Source organism: Scardinius erythrophthalmus (assembly GCF_964197995.2).
Source record: "Scardinius erythrophthalmus genome assembly, chromosome: 11".
Taxonomy (NCBI): domain Eukaryota; kingdom Metazoa; phylum Chordata; class Actinopteri; order Cypriniformes; family Leuciscidae; genus Scardinius; species Scardinius erythrophthalmus.
The window spans coordinates 11,117,905-11,141,784 of NC_138231.1; the positions used below are offsets into that span (position 1 = coordinate 11,117,905).

The 23,880-nt window shown below is 37.6% G+C and overlaps 1 protein-coding gene across 1 annotated transcript; it reads left to right on the forward strand.

Annotated features, from left to right (window-relative positions):
- Window positions 1–20,882: 20,882 nt before the first annotated feature.
- Window positions 20,883–23,348, forward strand: cited2 (Cbp/p300-interacting transactivator, with Glu/Asp-rich carboxy-terminal domain, 2). Its single transcript, XM_081377942.1, has 2 exons — window positions 20,883–21,141; window positions 21,349–23,348. The coding sequence occupies exon 2, from the start codon at window positions 21,353–21,355 to the stop codon at window positions 22,019–22,021; it is 669 nt and encodes a 222-aa protein (XP_081234068.1). The 5' UTR covers window positions 20,883–21,141; window positions 21,349–21,352; the 3' UTR covers window positions 22,022–23,348.
- Window positions 23,349–23,880: the final 532 nt, after the last annotated feature.

Below are 23,880 nucleotides of genomic sequence, written 5' to 3' on the forward strand. Positions count from 1 at the left end.
TTGGATTGTGGTTTGTGAGCTATTAGTATTTCAGCTCTGTCAGTGAAAACAGCTAAATGAAGGCGTATGGATAACCAAATGCATTCTGACTTGTTAAATCCTCCATTTCAGTGCTTAAATTGTGTAGTTAAATCTAATCCTGCAATGAAGAGCAAATAAAATGCTTAAGCAACACAACAGTACAGCTGGCAATCTCTCTCCATTACTCTGCCAGCTTAGAGACTCAGCATTAAGTTGCTATATAGAGATGTTAACACCTCTCCTACTCTGCTATTCTGAACAGACAGGATGTAACAGTAGGACATATTTTGCATATCTTAAGTCCCCAAATGAATCTTTAAAAAAGTGCCAGCAGTCTATCAGCAGTCCATGTTTTATTAAACAGCTATACAGTTTAAACTGGGACATCTTCATTCTATTCGGTTATTCAGACTTGTACATTATCTCCCTACATGTTAGCATATCATGTTTTGGTTAATCCACTCATATCTATTTAGCGACTGTAAAATTACAAGGCTCCAGGATGCGTAAAATTTCAAGGTTTTTCAATAGTTCATGCAAAAATTTTAATTGTCAAATTCTGACCCCATTCATTGTCTGGACAAAATAACACAGACACATTTATAAATATCTTGTTTTGTGTTCCCCAGAAGGAATAGTCATACAGGTTTGGAACAACATACGGTTGAGTAAACAATTTTCTTTTTTGGGTGAACTATCGCTTTAACTGTCAGTCGTCCTTGCACCCATGCTGAGAGGTAGGAACTTTTTAGGGGGGAAATGCATATTTTATGCACTCACACTGGGTGCCGATTCCAGCTCTACACATTGATTAACATTAGCAGAAATGCAGATCAATACCCACTAGACTGGGGCCAGTAGTACTGTATTATAGAAAAATTAGTCTGGAGCTCAACTAGTTTGCAGGGTATGTGGCGTGGGAGAGACCTTTGCCCCCTCATCATAAGACAGCCAGTCTCCATTAGGTCCAAAGGTTGTCGACATCACATGGCCTGCCAGCCTGTGTTTGTTTACACCATGCTTTCCGTCCTAATTCCAAGCCATGGCAACACAGGAGCAATGGCACAGGGGAGTGCCGTCGTAGCGAAGGAATGTGGATTTTATAACAAGAGCTAGGTTCACAAAAAACACCCCTGGAATGGATTTGGAAGGCTGTGAAAACACTGCGGTGCTGCAGCGCTTTGGATACTGACACGCAGTTGTCACAAGGGCATTCCAGGCTGGAAAGGCAAGGGAAGGGGAAAAACAAAGTCAGCAGCATCAGCAGTACACCCTCCCTCTCTCTTTTTCACCCTCATTCCCCACTCCAGATACAGACAGCTGTTAGAGTCCTTCTTTTAAAGACACAGCATCTTAAGGAAAAAGGGTGCAGGAACTCCAGGCCATAAGGGACGGTGATGCCCTTGGGGCAGACTCGAAGAGGGAGGAAAAATAGTTCCTTTTGAGGCCTGTTAGAGCTGGAAGATTGAGGGAATGTCAGCCAGGAATTCTGGAGCCTGAGAAAGGGGTGGGGGGGTGGGAGGTCTGTGTTGAAATGAATAAAGCCCTTCATAAACGGAGCAATGCCAACTTAAAAAGAAGGGTGGTTGATTAGGGATTGTTTTGCTTGTGTGACCTTAGTGCTTACAAGGTCTCGACCCCCCTGCTGGGTCCGGCAGTGGCCTGGAGGAGTTCATTTCAACCTCGTTTGGTTGTTTCTCTTTCCTGCAGAGATGCAAAAGCATGCAGTTTTGTCTTATGGCTGAACAAGAAAAATTGCTGTTGAGCATTACAAGATTCCACAAAATTACACAAGGTTTATACTTAAATCAAACTATTAGCCAATGTGGTGAAAATAATAATAGTAATTTTCATGATACTTTCAATGAAAACTCATTTAATGTACCGATTATGAACATGCGGTGTAATATCTCATTGACACAGGTGACATTTACAGTCTCTAACATCTATTTACATAGTTTCTAGTAGGCTACATAAGATAAGACCTGTATAAGATGGCAAATATGCATATGTAAAATATATGCAGATAAGGTCATGCATTTAAAAAAATGTTGAAAGCTCCACGTATTGTGGAGGAGTAGATGGAAAGAAATAGAGCTCATGCATGTACACACAATCTCTAAGTATTCTGCCATTTCTATACAGTTTTATAAATCTGAAAATCTGCCTTTTCTAATCGGCATGTCATTTTATACACAAACCCCCTCGATTTTATGTGGAAGCCATAAAAAGCCTAATTACACAGAGCAATATAGAATTTGAAAGTCAAATGGTTATCGTCGGTGGTTAGCATCCATTTCTCTCGAATGAAGGTTGTCATACCTAATGCTAACAATTTCGCAAAGAGATTACTTTCGTGAGCTCTGGCTTAAAGCTAAATTGTCTGAAAGTACTGTCTTTCACCTACTATTTGATGAGGGCGATAAATGACTCATCTGGTAAGTTTTGTTGCAGTAAACATTTGTCATGATGTTCTGCTGCAGTTGCCTGGCAACCTTTGCGAGATGAGAAAGATAAGTATGGCAGGGCAGCCCACACTGCTCTAATCAAGTTGCTGAGATGAAGCTAATTATTGCTCTGGTGAAATTTAAGGACAAAGACAAAGCCCTAATCTTCTCTCTAGCAAGCCAACGGAAATCCCATTTCTGAGTGATATTTCAGGGTATGGTGATATATTGTGAGAAACAGTTGGGTATTTAAGTTTTAACAATGTGGAATGGGTTCATTTGCAGCAGTGCTTAAAGGCTGGCACAAATGAACGCTAGTTCAATATTAGTCTGAACAGTTTCACAAATTTTTCACAAATATTGAATTCGGGCACTTCAAAACTGAAGTATCATTGAACAGATTTATAGACTTTGCCAATACTACATAGATAGTCATTTTGGATCATCCAAAACAGTGCATCCCCCAAAAAAATCTGAAAGCAAAGAAAATCATTTCTGTGTAATGGCTTTTTAGGATCCATTTAACTCATGTGCAGATCAATGAGTGTTTGGAAACAGTGAACGTGATTTCACCAAGTAGAACATGTTCCTGGATCAATGTTTAGGAAAAACATGCCAATCAACCAATCAAATTTGAGGGATAGGTTTACAGTTAATGTCAACTTTAAGCTTAAAACAAGGGTTAGGGTCTACACCATGCTTAATGCTCACCTATCCTTTTCCACTGATTTTAGTGATAGGTTATTGTTAGGGTTAGGTTAAAGGGGTAGGGATAAGGTTCAGGCTGTATTTGGACAGGGATGTTGTTCCAGGATCAACAAAAGATGTTGATCCAGTAACATGTCTTATTTGGCAAAATAACGGAGACCATTTGGAAACACGCTAATCATGGAAGTGTGTTTAGTGGTAGTCGGTCAGGTTTTGCCTATATAAATAATGGGGACCAAATATCTCCACGTGGATAAAAAAACGGAAATCAGCAACATTGGGGACCAAACAAACAGTCCTGTTGAGGAAAAACAAAATGATTGGTGGTTGGTGAAAAGAAAAAAAAATCTAATATATTATCAATAGAGGTCAAAAGGAAAGTGTGTGTGTGTGTGTGTGTGTGTGTTGTGGGAGAATGTGTATAAGACAGAGAGAGAGCTAAAATGAGTGTGTTTCTATCCTATGTTAGTATCATTTAGGTAAGATCTGTTAATCTTCCTTTAGTCATTTTTGCTGCATGTCCACTAACCATCATCCAGGAAAGAAATATGGAAATAACAAAAAAAAATTTAGCTTTTCTTCAAACAGCTCAGTTCAAGCTCAGACTGCTTAATTTAATAGCTTCAGGCTGCCAATTACATTCAGGGGAGCAAGCAGGACACTGTCAATTTCATCCTGTTGGGTTGAGTATTAATTTCCAATGACTCTTGTTGCTTGGAGACCAGCATAAAGTTGGATTGCTTCAATGTTTATTTATCAGTGTGCTTTCAGCTAGTGGAGGGGAATAATGCTAGACATACTTAAGATAGGAATAATGTCCTCATTTCAGCGAAGTGAACAAACAGTCTGTACTGTGGCATTTCCAGATTACTGCAAGGATGACGTGAATGCAAAAAAAAAAGAAGCCAAAAAAGTACAAATCATCACAGCTGTCTCAATTTTGATCTATGATCTTCACTACAATAAATACAAATGTAATGTAATTCATGTACTGGAATGAATTAAAAATGTGAAAATGGTCCATTTTGCTAGAGAAAAGTCACAATTGAAAATGTTGATATTAACATCAAGTTTAACAAGTTAACTTGAAAAAAACTAAAGGGTGAGTTCTGTGTGGTAATCAATATGCCACAGATGCTGTTCATGAAACTTCACTTCTATTGAACCCAGAACATTCCTTTAACTTAGAGAAATCAATAAATGTTGGGGAAGCAGAAAGGCTGATATATAACAACACACAATAAATGTTAATTCAGAACCATTTTTACTAACACATTACACTTAGTTTCTAGCCCTGCAATCTAATTTGTTAGGCTCACTGGAATTCTGTTGTTGACCCTGCATTTCTGTTACAGCAGTGTGAAATGAAGCAGAAGAGTGCATGCGCCAGGACGGCGGAATTCCACAATCATTTTGCCACGCTGAGCAGAAGCTCACCAGACAGGATGGCAACTACATAGCAGAGAGCAAGACAATGTCATAATATTGAGCAAGTTTTCAAGAGTCAATGGCTAATACTGCGTTAGTGTGGCATTTGCTTCGCCAGCTTCTTCGCAACAAAGGTTTGTTGTTAAAATGCCATTATCACTCCTGTCAATTAATGACAGTCCCAGACCCAGAGAAAGCTGCAGGAAGTATTGGATTGTACGGTGGTGCATTGCTGCCACATATTGTTTTTTCCACTCAATTCTGTCAAAATAACGAGATATGTTGTTAAAACAACATATTTTCTCGAAATAACAAGATATGTCGCATTTTTCTCATTAAAACGAATTATTTTCTCGTAATAACGAGATGTTATGTCATTAAAACAACATGTTTTGTACATGACGTGTACAAAATATGCCTTTATCCACTGATCTATGATAGAAAATTGATATAGCCTAGATCAGTGCCTTTGTTACAGGCCTACATTTCATAAATAATGTAAAATACCAGTAAAAACAAAATATGTACAAACATTATAAACATGTACTTTAGGCTATTTCCTCAACAAATCCTTCAGATTTAACAGTATTCAATTCAAAACAAGAATGAAAGTAAAAATATAAAATAAATTATAGTGGCATTCATTACAAACAATATTTATTTTGAAGCCTAAACAAATTTATTTAAAGCGAAACTGAAACTGGTGTTGGGCTCCTCTCTCATTTACTTGGATACTAAACTATTATTTATTATGTTAACAATGTTTTGTACTTCACTCGTTCCCCAGTATCCACGTTATACAGCATCCTTCATATGCGCAAAAACCTAATTTATGGTCGTCATTCAAAACTGTAAAATCATTCAAAACTGTAGGCTAAAGGGTCTATTTTTGTGTAGACATTAAGGCCTTGTTTACATGAGAACGCTCGCGGGTGAAGATGTGCCTTTTGTTTAGACAGCGATGGTGTTTTTTTGGGGGCTTAAAAACGCAAAAAAGTGAAACCACCCTCCAGAGTGGAAATCTTAAAAACGCTCCACCGTCGCGTTCCCGTCTAAATGGTAAAAACGCAAAAGTCTGCTAGACAGTGAAGGTTGTACCAGAGCCCGTCTACAGAGAGCCTGCCCACTCCCTATTAAGTCCTATTGTTCCGAATTTTGGTTGTAGTTCCACCAGAGTTCCACTGGGGGCGATCACCCATGAGTGCAAAATGAATGGGAGTCTATGGGGCTAGACGGCTAAATGTGTCTCTTTCACCCGATTGCCGTTGAGAAATCTCAGACGCTAGCATTCTGCTAATGAACGCTGATTGGTCAGTGAAGGACTGATTACGACCAGAGATACCGCTTGATGGCATCGTGGCATCCGAAGCGGGACCAGAAACAAACAAAACAAAAGCTCTTCTAGCACGTGTGTTTACCTGTGTCAGCTGTGTTGTCGATGCCTCGAGAGAAAAGAAAGTGCAGAGCGCGAACGCACCAAAGTGACTGAGGGATTGCCGTAAAGCAGTATCTCTGGTCGTACGATGTGTATGACGTCATTGACACTTTAAAAGACTTTTTAAAGCAAATAAGTGACTCTAAAAAATCTAACACCCACCCTTTGTATCTCCTTTCAAATACAACATTCAAATTACTAGACAAAAAAATTATATCCTAAGAAAAGTGGATTTTGATGGATATAGAGCTGGTAAGTCCCGCCCCTTCCGCTAACCCCGCTGGACCTCAAAGTTGAAAAACCGTCAATGCAAGTGAATGGGAGAAAATAATTATTTTCTGGTCCCGTTTGAATTGTGCCATGAATGTGAACATATGTTGTCTGTGAATTTTTTATATAACTTTTCGTGTAAAGAATGATACAATTTAGCGGGTAGAAGTTTGATACGGTTAGACTTTGTGTGAGAGCACTTTGTGGACTACAACTCTCGACGCGTTTGAAACGTCAACACCACTAGCACACGGACTAGCTCACGGATCCCGCTAAACATGGCTGTGTCTTTGGTGCACTTCACCGCCTTCTTTCAGGGAGAGGACAAAATCGTTGAGGTTGGCGAAAACCACGGGTAAGTCAACTTTATGGGGTGACGTCACATAGGCAACATGTAGTCTTTCTCGTTATGTCTTTTCCTCAACTGCTAGCCGAAGAATCATACCATATACTGTCAAACTCGTAACATGAAAAATTATATAAAAAATTCACAGACAACATATGTTCAATTCATGGCACAATTCAAACGGGATCAGAAAATAATTATTTTCTCCCATTCACTTGCATTGACGGTTTTTCAACTTTGAGGTCCAGCGGGGTTTTACGGAAGGGGCGGGACTTACCAGCTCTATAGTGCCATAGACCTCCATTCATTCTGCAGTCGTCCTGTGAGCGCCCTCATATGGAATCAGAGTGGAACTGCAACCAGTTCAGAAGCCGGAAGTGTACTGAGAGTGAAACTTATCGCCTTATTAGACATTCTCTGGTTGTACGCAGGCGCGCGGACTTGGTGTTGTTGTGTGGCAGTGCTTCACATTGCCACCTAGCCGCCTGGAGTGCACACTACATCGAATTTCACACACTTTTGCGTCACCATATGCACGCAGATTTCCCCCCCATAACGCTCGTCTAAACGCAGAATAAAAAGCGATAACGCAACGCCACTTTTGCGTTTTCTCTTCAGATCGTTTCCGTGTAAACATAGCCAAAATATAGCCTAACAAAATGTTTTGCTTTTGTAAAATAAAGAAAACAAACAGGAAGCGCTTTCTGCCTCCGTCTCAGTCTCCGTGAACATCTTTCAGGAGCATGCCACAAAAAGGAACCAAAAATTAGCGAATACTTGTAGCAAAGATGAGCAATACATTTATAAAATCATTTAAGGGTATGTTTACACAACAACGCTGTGCTAAAAACGGAAAGGTTTTTTCATAGTATAGATGTCAACGTTATCAAAACGATCCCAGTTCACACGGAGCCGTGAAAACGACTAATAATGCTGTATTATGCATGCCAGACAAGCAGTTGGCGATGTCACTTTGTAAAGAAAGACTATGCGCCTGCGCACATACAGTACGCATTCTTTTTCTACATTGCACCCGAGCCAAACACACATGCCTATAGACACAAATTACATAATTTATAAAAGAAAAAATTGTCCGATTGGATGTTAATCTTGATAATACTGTATTATTACTTTGTCTTCTGGGTAAATTTCATCTTCACAAAGCCAGAAACATTCACTGAAATCCCAAATTTAGAATGTTCTCCTCTGATATAAAGTCCCGTTTTACTTCCTTTAACAAAATGTCAAAACCATTGAACACAGAGGCTTCGAAAACATGTATCATCCTTGAGTCAGTTGTAAGGAACATTTAATGTTTCATGATGATAAAATGTTATATTGTGTTGATTTGTGTAATTCTTATAACCACTTGTGATGATGTGCACTAGTGTCTACTTTTACATGTGTAGGCCTATATAGCTGATTTGATGTTAAATCCATCACAGCATTGTACAGTATAAAAACATATGAATTTTGAGATTTACTCATTTAACAGTGTTTATTATCAGTGTTAGGGTAACATTACAAGTAACGTGAGATACGTAGCTAATCAAATTACTTTTTTCAAGTAGGCTAACTAGTAAAGTAGTGCATTACTTTTACATTTCCGACAAAATATCAGTTACTTTTTAAACAAGCAACGCAAGTTACTTTGTTTTCCCATTTATCGACCAACAGCTCTCCTGTCCCTATGTTGAGAGAAATTGGGAGTAAGTGCAGAGGTGTTGTGTGATTAACTTATCTTTCTTATTCCCCAAATTGAATAAAACAGTGAAAATGCAAACTCAAGATATTACGCAAACCTGCAATAATTAAATGTTAAATTACACAAATATACTTTATGTATTTAATCTCACTTTATTAAGCAACTTCTTTGTTGCTAACCTTGAGAAGATCAAATTCAACCATACTGATAAACAAAAATGACTTAAAGGGTTAGTTCACCCAAAAATGAAAATTCTGTCAGTAATTACTCACCCTCATGTTGTTCCAACCATGTAAGACCTTCGTTCATCTTCGGAACATAAATTAAGATATTTTTGATGAAATCTGAGTGCTGGATCACTCCTTCATAGGCTGCTAGGTGACCGAAACTTGCTGGCCCAGAAAAGTTATTAAAGAGATCGTTAATATAGTCCAAGTGACTACAGTGGCTCAATCTTAAGTTTATCAAGCGACGAGAATACTTTTTGTGCGCAAAAACAAACAAAAATAACGACTTTTTTTGCACTATTCATTTCCTTCTCTCTGGGCCTCGTAGTGTTTTTGCGCTGCGCGTCTGTGTTACACGTCACCACGTAGGCTCACAATTGGCCGAAGCTGGTCATGTGTGTGATGCGTGTTGACGTGCAACACAGACGCGCAGCGCAAAAACACTACGAGGCCCAGAGAGAAGGAAATGAATAGTGGAATAAAGTCGTTATTTTTGTTTGTTTTTGCGCACAAAAAGTATTCTCGTCGCTTGATATACTTAAGATTAAGCCACTGTAGTCACTTGGACTATATTAACGATCTCTTTAATAACTTTTCTGGGCCAGCAAGTTTCGGTCACCTAGCAGCCTATGGAGGAGTGATCCAGCACTCAGATTTAATCAAAAATATCTTAATTTGTGTTCCGAAGATGAACGAAGGTCTTACGCGGTTGGAACAACATGAGGGTGAGTAATTACTGACAGAATTTTCATTTTTGGGTGAACTAACCCTTTAAGATAAACAATTCTGACAAATGAATTAAGATTCTTCTGCAACCCAGAATAGCAGCAAAGCTGAAAGGTTTGTTTGAGCTGTGCCCTCTACAGTACAAGCTTGAATTTGCATTTCCTTCAGCCTGAGGCTTATTCATTTCACTTTTGGTGTAAAAAAAGGCCTTTACATTTGCCAAAAATAGAACTTTAGTTTTTAATGTTATTAAAAACGAACAAACAAGCCCAGCCCAGAGGACAGAAAGTGATGTGACACATTAATGCAATTTGTTACTTTTTTTAGGGAGTAATGCATTACTTTTAAAAGTAACTTTCCCCAACACTTATTATTATTCTAATAATGATAATAATGCTGTTTGTCAAGTGATCTCATCACAAAACATTTTAGACATGTCTACTATATTTATTAGCATTGTGCACAAAGATGTAGACTTTGTTTTACATCCAGTTAATTCGATTGTAATAAAAGGAAGTTACATGGTTAGACACACACCATGAGGCTGCTCATGTTTCAGATTTCAAAAATAGCTGACAGTTAATTGAGATGGCAGAAAACAGTTTTACAGCTCTGCCTGAGGAATCTGCGCTGAAGGGAATGTAACTAGAGGCTCAAATAAGCAGTTCATGCAAACAAAGCCAGATTAGATCTATATTCAACATCAGACATGGGTATCTAAACTGCTAAAGCAGGCCTGCTCTGACCTCACAGACAAGCTGGAAACAACAACAACAACAACAACACTTGCAACTCCATAAATCAATGGAAACCTTGATGAACTGTGGAGGCGTAATTGTTGCAAAAGTTGCCTCATGCCTCAGCACTTTCTAATTGACTGAACTTATCCACACATCTACCATGCATACACACACCACTTAAAAGGCTAAATAAATTGATTTATGGCGACTTTGTCTGTAAACATCCTGTCTTTGCAAAATGAACAAATGAAGGCTTGAGAGCCCAGTCTGCCTTCCCAGTTTGGGATAGCTGGAATATGGCGATCACACACACACATTCCTTCTGCAGTCCATCGGAATCATCTTCCAGACCGCCTTGGAGCAGCTTGTTCGACTCCCAAAAAAGAAACACCTTCTGAATGTGCAATCATGAAAACCAGACTGGCATAAAAGGAAATTGCACAAATTAAACTAATTCTCCATGACTCACAGTTATACAAAAAACAAAACTGTCACTTAATATATGGGAATGACTTTAAAAAAGAGAGAGAGAAAAAAAAAAAAGTATGACCACTGACCAAATTAAATGTGTCATTGTCAAGTGTATTTTGTTCTAGAAAAACTGTGCTGATAAATTGTTTCGCACATCAGTATGAATCAATACACTTGGATGACACTGTAGATGAATCATTTGAAAATATTGACAGACCTGTCAAGCAATGGCAAAGCAATGCACGGCGTCCCCTCTCTAATGTGATGCCAAGAATCTCAAATGAACACTTCTACCTTTAATACACATACACATGACTCATAGTTCATTAACAACAACCAATGGAAAATTACATATGCTTACTTACATATGATATGCATAATATACATAATATACATAATATGCATAAATACACCCTCTTGAAGTGGCCCTTATCCCACCACAGCAAATCTAGTGGAAAAGTACAATCAAATGACTTCACAGATCAATGGAATTTAACTAGTTAGGTCCACACAAAAAATAAAAAAATATATATATATATTATATTTGCTATATAACTTTGGCTAATAAAACTAACAAAAGGTAAAGAGTGAAACCTTAAAAGCAGACCACTTAGCCAACATGTTTTGTCATGTTTGAGAAATGAAGGTGTGTATTAGAATCTTCTAAAGCATGCAAACATCACAGTTCATTATGTAGTGCTGTTTTCCCTATAAGCAATAAGCATAATTGGCAATGGCTGGCTTTGAGAGACATGCACTACATCCAATATAGCACTACATCCAATATAGCTAATAGGCAAGTGAAAAAGAAAGAAAGAAAGAAAGAAAGAAAGAAAGAAAGAAAGAAAGAAAGAAAGAAAGAAAGAAAGAAAGAAAGAAAGAAAGAAAGAAAGAAAGAAAGAAAGAAAGAAAGAAAGAAAGAAAGAAAGAAAGAAAGAAAGAAAGAAAGAAAGAAAGAAAGAAAGAAAGAAAGAAAGAAAGAAAGAAAGAAAGAAAGAAAGAAAGAAAGAAAGAAAGAAAGAAAGAAAGAAAGAAAGAAAGAAAGAAAGAAAGAAAGAAAGAAAGAAAGAAAGAAAGAAAAGAAAGAAAGAAAGAAAGAAAGAAAGAAAGAAAGAAAGAAAGAAAGAAAGAAAGAAAGAAAGAAAGAAAGAAAGAAAGAAAGAAAGAAAGAAAGAAAGAAAGAAAGAAAGAAAGAAAGAAAGAAAGAAAGAAAGAAAGAACACACTGTCAGAGCTAAAATATGAGAGTGGAGAGGAAATAAATAGGTCAATGTCTGTTTCACAGACAGACAGACTTCATACCATAAAATAAATGTCAGACATTACGTGTGGAAAGGCAGGCTGATACATGCTTAATGCAAAAGAGCTGACTGACCCAAAAAAAATCACCTTCATTTGACCCGCTTATATGCTAAACTACATAATACACAATCTATATAATATTTATATATTTTAATTTGTAGAATATATACTGAATAACAAAAATCTGCAGTTTGCTGATCTATCTACCTATCTATCTATCTATCTATATATACAGTCGTGCTCAGAATTAATCATACCCCTGGTAAATATGATCAAAAATGGCTGTAAAAAATAAATCTGCATCGTTTATCCTTTTGATCTTTCATTCAAAAAATTGGCAAAAATCTAACCTTTCATTGAAGTTAAAGAATTGAAAGTGGGGGGAAAATCGCATTATGAAATAAATGTTTTTCTCCAAAACACATTGGCCACAATTATTGATACTCCTAGATTTTTTTATGAATAAAATATCTCTGAAGTATATTCCTATTAATATTTACCTTTTTTTAGCACACCAGGGTGACTAGTAACATGAAATTGTCCAGCTATGACTTCTTGTTTCACGGGAGTTTAAATATGAGGAAACACAAAGGCCAAATTCCCTTAATCATCCATCACAATGTGTAAAACCAAAGAATATAGTTCTGATGTGCAGCAAAATATTGTTGAGCTTCACAAAATAGAAAGTGGCTGTGAGAAAATAGCTAAAGAATTGAAAATCCCAATTTTGACCATCAGGGCAATAATTAAGAAGTTATAATCAACTAAAGATGTTACGAATCTGCCAGGAAGAGGACGTGTGTCTATATTGTCTTAATGGACGGTGAGGATGAAAGTTTGAGTGGCCAAAGACTCTCCAAGAATCACAGATGGAGAATTGCAGAGATTAGTTGAGTCTTGGGGGTCAGAAAGCCTAACAAAAATATATCAAACAACCCCTACATCATCACATGTTGTTTGGGAGGTTTTCAAGAAAAATGCTCCTCGCTCATCCAAGAACAAACTCCAGCATATTCAGTTGTCAGACACGACTGGATCTTCAAACGGCACAGGGTTCTGTGGTCTGATGAAACAAAAAAAGAGCTTTTTGGCAGCAAACACACTAGATGGGTTTGGTGCACACAAGGATAAAAAGTTCCCCATGTGTACAATTTAATATACCATTGGATCTTTAATGTTGTGGGCCTATTTTTCTGCTGGAGGTCCTGGACTTCTTGTTCAGATACATGGCATTGTGGATTCTATCAAATATCCACAGATAAAAAATAAAAACCTGACGGCCTCTGCTAGAATTCTTATAATGGGTTGTGGTTGGATCTTCCATCAGGACAACGGTCCAAAACAACCATCAAAATCAACACAAAAATGTGTTAGGGAGCACAAAATGAAGCTTCTGCCATGACCGTCCCAGTTCCCTGACCTGATGAGCGGAGTGAACTGAAGAGAAGAAGCACCAACATGGATCTGGGAATCTGAAGGATCTGGAGAGATTCTGTATGGAGGAATGGTCTCTGATCTCTTGTCAGTTGTTCTCCAAACTTATCAGGCATTACAGGAGAAGACTCAGAGCTGTTATCTTGGCAAAAGGAGATTGCAAAAAGGTATTTAATAAAAGGGTATCAATAATTGTGGCCAACGTGTTTTGGAGAAAAACATTTATTTCATAATGTGATTCCCCCCCCCCCCCCACACACACACTTTCAATTCTTTTACTTCAATGAAAGGTTAGAATTGTGCCAATATTTTGAATGAAAGATCAAAAGGATAAACGATGCAGATTTATTTTTTACAGCCATTTTTGATCATATTTACCAGGGGTATGATTCATTCTGAGCATGGCTATATATATATATATATATATATATACACACACACACACATCATTGCTATAACATGCACTTATTTCACATCTGACAACCACTATTATACAGCAAATTCTATATACAACAAGCAAAGGCTTACAAGGCATTACAAGGCTTTTTGACTTTAAATTTTAAAGGCTTTAGGGCTTCTGAAAAAATGTATTATTTAATTTTGGAATAGCCTATAATAAACAGAGGGGATTTAAGGAATCTACATTTATGTATATAATATTTTGCCAATATTAATTTAACAATGTTAATGGTCAAATTAAACAAATGTGGCCCTTGGTTATGAGCAGTGTTTTACCATATTGGCCGTGGCCAGGTATGTGACGTCGTAAACTGCGACTAATAAGAAAAATAAAATACATATTTAAATTATGTACATATGATAATAATTATGGTGTCGAGGAAGTACCATGGTATACAGTTATGGTGCCACACAGTAATATAATGGTACTTTGATATAGCATAGGCCTATACCCTAACATATTAGCCTACTAAATTCATATTTTTCCCTGTAACGCCAATAGGCCTACTTCAAAGAATACCACATGTCAAACCATGGTAATGTCACGATACTTACAATGGTTTGTTACTTGGTACTTGTTTGTCTTACTGTTGTTTTAAAGCACTTGTTTAGGAAAGAGTGTTTACCTTGAGAGTGCACTGGCAGGTGTTAGGTGTTAGGCAGGTGTTAAACAACGATGTTTCTGTAATTATCCAAATTTTGCCGCGCTCTTTCTGACTGTTCCCCGTATTGTGAAGTAGAAGATAAGTAGAAGTAGAAGATGCCCCAAACGACCGATTGCAGCGCGTGGCTGAGCGATCCAAGTGATTCAGATTAAAAATCACGAAGCGATTCAGACCGTTCGACCGATTCATTGAAGAACCGAGTCAAAAGAGTGATTCATTTACATTTTTAATGAGCGCTGAGCTAAAGCGCACAAACTTTACATCTAGAATATTTATTTTATTTAGGCTATATTTTTACAGTTTCTCTGACTTGCATTCTTTTTCTTTTAACTTTAGTTGCCATGTTAGTTAAGGTTATGCTGCCCAAAAGTGAACGATGAGACGCTCAAATCCCACCCTGCACACTCTGAAGGAGACATCAACTAGGCACACTAACTATGGGTCGTAGCCTATAATGCAAATTTTAATTGATCTTTTATTCACCTTTATCATAAATAAAATGTTCATGATTGGTTCAGAATCACGCATGAATGAGTAAATATGGCACCCAGTCCTCCAGCTGACCCTGTGCCAAATCTATAAAATCTCAACAACTTTTTCCCTTTGGGTAAACAGAAGAGGGGTTTACTGTACTTTTACTATAATGCTCTGTCTTATGAAACTATGCTAAAGGGACAGTAGTCCACAGAGTTCTTAAGTTCACAGTTCAATTACTGCTAAAAAAAAGAGGTAAATAAAACCATAGCTTTTTTTTCTCCATATCTAAAATGGATATGTTTATATGAAGGTTGACACTCTTTGCGCAAGTTATATTAACACAAACAGATGTATCGTCCAAACCAAATGGATGAAGTAAACTTCTATTTTACAAATTTAAATGTGTTGAATGCATTTAAATGGGTCGTATGTACTCACTGAAATCAATTAATTAAACCACAAAATGTTCAAGAATCCTGCGTTAGTTTAATTTAGTCAATTTAGCAATCTGCTCAAAAGTCTTTTTTGAGTTTAATATAGACTGAATGTTGAATTTAATCAAGACATATGTTGCACATTTTATTTATTTAAATGTGTTTATAAAAAAGATTATGTAAAAGAGTAAAAAGGAAATTTATTAAAATTGGTCAAAAATGAAAAGAAAGTCAGGTTAAAGATTTTAGGTTTGGCGCTGCTACTTAAACTTAACATAAGATTAACCGATGTTAAATGCTTGTACTGGACATGCTGTTCACATGCACAAAGAACTGAAAGCAACAGAGAGAGAAAGTGATTCAGAGTGATCCTGAGATAAGGAACACACGGCTGTTACATGTGCTGCTGTTATGTTTTCAGTTGTTATTTAACTTGTCATTATCGTTCACACACCAGCATGACTGTTATTGACAGTTCCAGAATTTAAAAGGGTAAGGTATCATGCACCACTGCACTGCACCAGGTCCAAACCTTCTCTTGGGTGAGAAAGTATTTGAGGTTACCAGCTTCTTTATTTGTGCTGTAAAACTCCCCTTAGCTTATAGTCTCACGTGAGGCTATATTTTGTTGATCCTGGAACAACATTCTTATCTGAAAATTTTGTCTTAACCCTATCCCTAAACCTAACCCTATACCCATAACTTATCATTTCCTTATCAGAACTTATCATTTCCGAAATGATAAGCGAATAACACTGATGTAGAAGCACCTAACACCTTGTAAGCCTAACATAACAGTAAACTTGCCTCTAGTCGATTGGAATGTTGTTCCAGGATCCTGGAATATATTGCACTTGTTGAAATCACATTCTCCCTCCACTGAAGGGTGGAAAATACATTAAACATTTTTATTTTTATTATGAAATCAATATCCTCATGATCCTCAAATTAAACTTGGAGTATAGCACGGACAACAATTTACCTGCAATTTATTGTCCATAATAAACCCAGTTCTCTAAAATAAAATCATATGGTCCCTGACGTTTTATTGGTAACAATGCAGAGAGATTAAAAAATAAAAAAAATCTACACCACATCTAATAAAGACAGTTAAAAGGCTAAGGCAGTAAATTAGATCCAATAAACCAAACAGAAAAAACGTTTATTGAAATATTAACAGAGCATGTTGCATTTGCGTTCAAAACAAAAGCTCTCAAATAAATGAGTGTCTTCTTGCGACACAAATGTGCAATAGGTTTCGAACACAAGGCTTAGAGAGTGTAAAGCTCATTAGTTAGTTTCCCTAGTGAGGCTGATTCAGGCATGACTTTGGGATTAAACGGCTTCTGGAATGCTATTGTCTAAGCAGCCTCTAAAACTGAAGGAAAACTTGGATGTGTCCAGGTCTTTCTATGCATACAAACATATGGATAACTTGATCTCGTTTGACAGAATAAGGAGAGTGTCTCAAAACTAATGAAGTATAAGCCATTAATCTGATACTCGATTATGCTTGTCTATATATATAGATATTTCATTTCATCCTTCTGGTTTTCTCAGGCACAATTTATCCAAATGCAAGGAATATCTGCCTTTCTAAGTAGCACAACGCTCATGTTCACACATCACATGCTGGATGCTTTGCTCAGAAAAAAAAACTTTTCAAACACACATGCATGCAATTATGGACACAATAGGATTAATTAATGACTGTTAATGGGTCCATTAAACAAATGATCATGGCAACCAATGGTGCAGCTTTCTTGTAAACACATATACATTATAATTGAACTGGAATGGCTTATATTTAGAGATGAGATGTTTAAAATGCACGAAGCTCTAAACAAGATTGCAATTAATTTTGCCATTGTTACCAGGCTGTTGAATTTAAAGCAGGTGTTCTTTTTATTTTTATCTTCCAGAACATGTCTTTACTCTCTTATCTACTTCTCCATCTACCTGGTCTATCAAGACTCACAATGAGATCATTCTTAATTTCCTCAAATAATAACTTACAAACTCATAGTGATAAGAAAATATGCCTTCCTGGTCGGATAACTTAACAGCTCAAAAAATGTCATTGTTTCAATTATTGATTTTAAGACTGTTATGCATTTATGTTGGATGATAACTTTTACACATCTTTAAGCTTTGGTTTGTTTACATGATTTCTTAAGATCAAACCCACTGTCAACTGTCTCTCAGCAGGAGAATTGGTTTGGACGTGCAGAACGTGAAGATTAGTTGGCAGCACTGCAGACAGACTCGTCTTATCAGCACTCCTGGGATTTAATTGCTGCTCATTTTTTATCTGTCTTGTTTTATGCACTTAAGTTTGACTGTGTACAAAACTGACAGTTCGCATTAGTGTTCAAGTTAAAGTGTGATCACACAACAAAATGAACAAATAGCTTACTAACACGATTGCAATCAAATTAGCCTAGCTATAATGATTTATACATTTTGTCAGGTATCCTTTTTATTTGAGAGGATTTCAACTTCCTGTCACCTCAGGAGGATGATGTTCATTTGATTGTCATTTCACTTACATTATTAAACTTCGTAATTGGTAAACTCATGTTATGTGTAACACGGGGAGTATAAAGTGCCACAACCCTGTTTATCTCAATCAGTTGATCGTGTTAATGGAGGTTCGAGCACACACAACTGCCTTTAAAACCTGTGAAACGTGATTCCATGTTTTGCTCACTCTTGCCGTGAACAGAAATAGCCGCAATGAGGTAATGTGTGCAGCGGTGTTGCTCCATGCGCGCGGAAGGGGATTGGTCGCGCGCTTCAGGTCCACGTTTTGCACGAGCCCAGATCCATACTTTTGCGGCAAGCCGTTTTAATATTTAGCCTATTCCAGTACAAAAGTACTCTGAAACATTTTTTTGTTGTAGAAACCATTTTCACTCCGAAATTGCTTATTAACTTGCTGATAAACATTTTTACAGTGTACTAGTGTATTTTTAGTTACTAGTCAATGTTTTTAAAGGGATACTTCACCTCTGGAAAGATGAATGTGTATTTTAAATGGGTCATTTATGTAGAAGAAATGTGAAATTATTTTTGAATTTGGAGCTTTCTAGACTGAGAAAAGCCAGAAAATGTATTTTTGGCTTATGTGGATGAAAGACAACAACTCCCAGAATGCACTTGCTTCGTTGCCCTAGGAGGCCACTCCCAAGCCACGCCTACCGGTAAGAGAGCGCTAGGCTACACGGGATTTCGTGATTGCCCAAAATGTCCGGGATTCGGCTTTTGCGTTCTACAGTCGCCATTCATTATGTTTACTGTGGCGAGCAGGACGAGGCTGAGGGCCGTGGGAGAACGATGAGAGGCCGGTGGCGTGATTACTGAGACGCACCAGTCTCGTATCTCTCACGGAGGAGCGGGAATTTTCTTGTTAATCAATGTTAAAACGCACATCAACCGATCACTTGTTTAGCGTTCATGTAAACACTACATTCAGATTCACCAATCAGAATGAATTCAGTTAGATTGAAACAAAAGGTGTGCATGTAAACAATGAATGGCGACTGCAGAAAGCAAAAGCCGAATCCTGGACATTTTGGACGATCTCGACGGCCGGACATGTCCGGGAAAAAGAGGATGGTAACCTCAGCTTTCTCCTACTACTCAGATTTCTCCACAGAACAAGAGCCTGCTAGCTTAGCTTCCAAAGAAAGACGGCTGACACTATGTGTACATTCTGTGAGTGAGATCCCACCCTCTATGGGCGGATTGAAAACATGCGGGACAGCCCCTACTACTGGCTGTAGTCTTCAGCCTCCGGCCAAAAAATCCTCAGATGACGCAAAATGACGATTTTTGCGTCATCTGAGGATTTTTTCCCAGACAAAAAATACATAAATCTCTCGTCTCAGGGGGATATGAGGGTGGAAAGCACAGTAATTCGAAAATACTACGGGTTTTCTGATACAAAGCTTAATGCTAAATCCTGAAGTATCCCTTTAATTAGGCCTACTGCTAAGTGATATTAGCCTAAAAAAATTAGCCTAAAAATAGTAGCCTAATTTTGCTATTAACTCATTAGATACTATATATAGTAGGCTACTTATTTATCAGATATTACGTATCTATTCAATTTATTCCAGTTTCAGAACTTCTGCTGCACTTGTCTAGATAAATTATTAGACATAGGATACCAATTTTTTGTTTCTGGTTCCCAGAACAAACAATTCTTTACGTAAATAGAATGTTCCCTGTTGTTTAGGAGAACGTTCCCCTAACCTTCCAAGAAAGTTCCCAGTACGCTCCTGGAACGTCTTTGCTCCAATATCATTTACCCACGCTGTAGGTCAGTAATCATCCAGCGCTCCCACGTCTCATGGTATAATCGGTAATCGTCAGTAGCCTACTACAACAATCAATAATCAGTAGGCCTACTACACAAACCATGTCTTGTTTTGATTAAATAAGATTGAATGTATGCATTAATATGTAAGATTTCGTAACTTGTATCACTGACCCTACCAAAATAACCCAGATTTTATGTTTCGCCAAATAATAATGACTTCAACACAATATAGGGTTTTTAAAATATGAATTTTATTCACAGACATTTAACAATTATGTGACTTTAACTGGGATAGCATTACATTCATTTCTTGCTCGGAATTAGAGAGACATGGTTCTCTCTTTTGGTCAGTAGGCCTAAACCAAAACTTCTTCATCATGTTCTCTTCAATTAGGCTAGACCTGTCAAATCTCTCTGAAATCACACTATTTACTCTTAATTATAACTAATTATTCAATGAAGAGATCAATAAACAAATGTTAGTCAGTCAGTAAAACGCAATGACTGTTCATTTTTAAATTACACTAATGCGTGGCTTTCTGTGGAAGACAGCATGCTGGAGAAGCGCTTGCAGATCCGAGGCACGCTGTAAAGAAAGATAGCCTAACAAACACAAACCCACGTATTCTTGTCACACTACGCTTAACACTGGTTTAATATCTTTAGCTGTATGAAAATTATAATGAGTTTTGACTGATCTAATTAATAAAAGCTTCATTAAACTTCAGACATGTAATTCTGCAAAATATAGTTTATGTTTATGAATCAATTTCATCATTAGAATAATCTCTTGGTCATCACACAAAAATTTCTTCAACGTTTTAATGGTTATGAAAATAAAATAAAAATAAACGAAAAGAACCTATAGAGGAAATGTTATATGGGAAGGTTCTCTTTAGGTTATAAAAAATAAAAGCTAAATTAAAATACTAAAAAAAAAAATGGGGGATGTTCCGTGTTTGCTGGGTAAGACTTTACTTTCACTACTTTCAGTTGCTTTTTACTTGTCACATTTAGTGAAATGTCAGAGTGGCTAATTTTATTTCAAATAAAAATTATATTAAACACTACATGTCTATAATAAAATGCCACTAGTGTATATTTAATTGCTACTAGGAATACTGGAATAGTATCTTATTATTCAACAGATTCAGGAAAAAAAATTACATTTTAAGTACTACCCGCGAACAGTAAAACGTGTATATTTAAAGTAGTCTGGAGGAATAGCCTCCATGATAATCCGGCTTGCCACAGGCTGGAGTGTAGTCAGATTGAAGGTTGGCTTTGCTCCGCCCATGGCTTGATTGTATATGAGTGCTGACCGAGAAGCATGCAGCAGTTTTTTTCGTAATGTTTTTGATGCGGCGGCTGGCGCTGAATGCGGTCTGTATTTGGAGAGCATACGCTTTTTATTGACTTGGATTAGGAGGGATTGTAAACTCTTTCGTCTCTGGGATTGTCAGTTACTTTTTGCTGTTGCCGACTGCGGTGGTGCGACGCACTCAGCAGATTCAAGCAGAGAGGTAAAGGTTACAAAGTTTAGCCTGCTTATGACACGGTCAGACGCGTGTGTGTTTACGCATGCATGTTGCAAATAAGCTTCGGTTGAATGTTTTCAAAGCAAATCATGATGCCCTTTGCGAGTTTGCGGATTTACCGGCACTATATTTTTAGCTACGCGAATTTTAGGCTGTTAACTTTTAAATGAACTTTTCAAAACTGTTTTCCAGGGGAATGGTAGACCGAATGATGGCAATGAACCATGGACGCTTCCCAGATGCTGTGAATGGGCATCAGCACTCCGCGCGCAGGATGGGAATGGGACAGTTTTCCAACGCGCTTCCACAGCAACAACACTATAACGTTATCATGGGAGATCACATGCATTACGCGGGAGGGAATGTAAACGCAAACCACGGGATCCGGCATTCCATGGCCTCTGGGAATAATATAAACGGAGGGATCCCCAATGGCAACTTGCCTGCCCGCTTTAACTCCCAGTTTGTCGGACAAGGGCAGCAGCTCGCTGCCAGCATGCAGTTGCAGAAGCTCAACACGCCTTACTACGGTCACCTCACGCATCCTTCCCATCATCACCATTACATGCACGAACTGCACCCCGCCAGCCACCAGTTAAACGGGACAGGACAGCAGTTCCGAGACAGTAACGCTAAGCAGAACGCGTCTGGGGTTCCTCTGCCTGGCCACCACATGCCTGCAGCAATGCTGCCCCCCAACGTTATCGACACGGATTTTATTGACGAGGAGGTCTTGATGTCACTGGTGATAGAAATGGGCTTGGACCGAATAAAGGAGCTGCCAGAGCTGTGGCTGGGACAGAACGAGTTCGATTTCATGACAGACTTTGTTTGTAAGCAACAGCCCAGCCGAGTGAGCTGTTAATCTCAACGACTTTTCCCCGTTTTTGTTCATTCTCTGGCTTTGTCCTTTTTTTAATGAGACTGATATTACTGGTGTGTGTTTTCTTGGATCCGTAAACCACAGTGTTCCCACAGTCCTGGATGTATCAGGGAATTTCAAAAGCCTGAAAAAGTCATGGGAATTTGTGTAGTCAATATCATTTTTTTTCTCTGGTTATGCTCAAGTAAATCTTAGGTTAAAAATGAATGTGATCTCTGTACCTTTAAAAAAACAATCCTTCAAATTGCAAGTCATGAGAAAAATCATATAAATTCGGTGGTCAAAAAGTGTGGGAACCCTGAAATCCAAACCGACAAACCCAGAAAACACAACAGCCGTGGAAGTGAATCATTCAAGAGCAAACTTTTATCAGCTGGTTCATGCCATTATGTAACAGAAATGGATTTGTTTTGCATGAAGATGGTTTGGACACCCAAGAGTCATGCTGTGCATCACATATGCAGGGGCTGGAGAGTGAGAAAAGCAAAAAAAAAAGCCCAGAAAGTCTGTTTAGTATTAATGTAGCAGGCAAAAAAAAAAAAAAAAAAAATCATGTTTTGTTCTTTCAGACCTCCAGTGATATCAGATGTCAGTGAATGCATATTCTAAATAATGTTGGTGGTTATGTGACATGATTGTAGATAATAGTGTGTAATTGTCTCAATCAGCAATGTACTATAAACTTTATTGGCCATATTTACCAGAACCCTGTGCTGCTCAGAGATTCACTGAACTGTGAGCAGATGCTTCAAGTTGTTCTTCTCTCCACCCTTTCCACATCTTCTCAGGCCTATGTTGCCTCCATGATGCTTGTGTGTGTATATAAGAGCCTAAAAACATCTATTGAAGTGATATGAATGTGAGCGAGAGTGTGCATTTACCAGTTACTCTATATGCTTAATTGAGTACAGCGTATCGAAAAGACATTCCGATCCCGAATGTCATAGTCTGGAATGTTGTAAAGGAAGGGAATGTGGAAATATCCCAACGCAGAAGAGTTTCATCTTCATCGGTTTTCAAAATAGATAGACCACTGTGCTTATTATAGTATGCGGTACATGGCAATACTACTGTGCTGAGGCTTTCTAGGAAAGTTTTACAGTATTTTTGTATATTTTTAGAAAAACAAATGTTAATTTATTATATTTTAATTTGCAAACATGAATAAAGCAGCAGAGGCTCATTACTGAAGTCAATGCCCTGTTCTTTTTGGGTGTCAGCATCATTTATGATTCCACATTTTTGGTTATGATGTTCTTTTCATGTCAGTTTTTCAATTAAAGTTCTGTTCTAATCAACATATTACTATATGTTTGTTGTAACATCATGAATCTGCAAATAACATGCAACAAGAGTTGTAATCTGACACTACAGGCATTTTTACCATGCAGAACAAGAAATGAACAATTAAAAAAGCTTACTGTAGATGTGCATTTAAATGCAAGACAAAGTGTTGGGTAAAGCATCCAGTTTCACTGCATGAATAATTATCATGCAAATAGGTAGCATTCAGCAGACTTTGTCCTGCAGTGAAATTGAAGCTTCTCAGAGTTGTCAGCTTACTAGTGCCAAGCACAGTCTAAAAACCATCAAGGGTTGATAGACTCTGTTATATGACTGAGCATTAGCATAATTTTGGAAATCATAGCTCATCCTCATTCCTTCAAGACAAGAACTGTATTTAATGATATCCAATGTTCTTCCAGAGTTATTTGTAATGCAAATATGATTATGTAAATGATGAAAAAAAAAAAAATAACGCTAATGTAATGTGTCTTAGGAATCATAGTATTTTAAGGGATAGTTCGCTCAAAAATTATTCATCATTTATTCACCCTCAT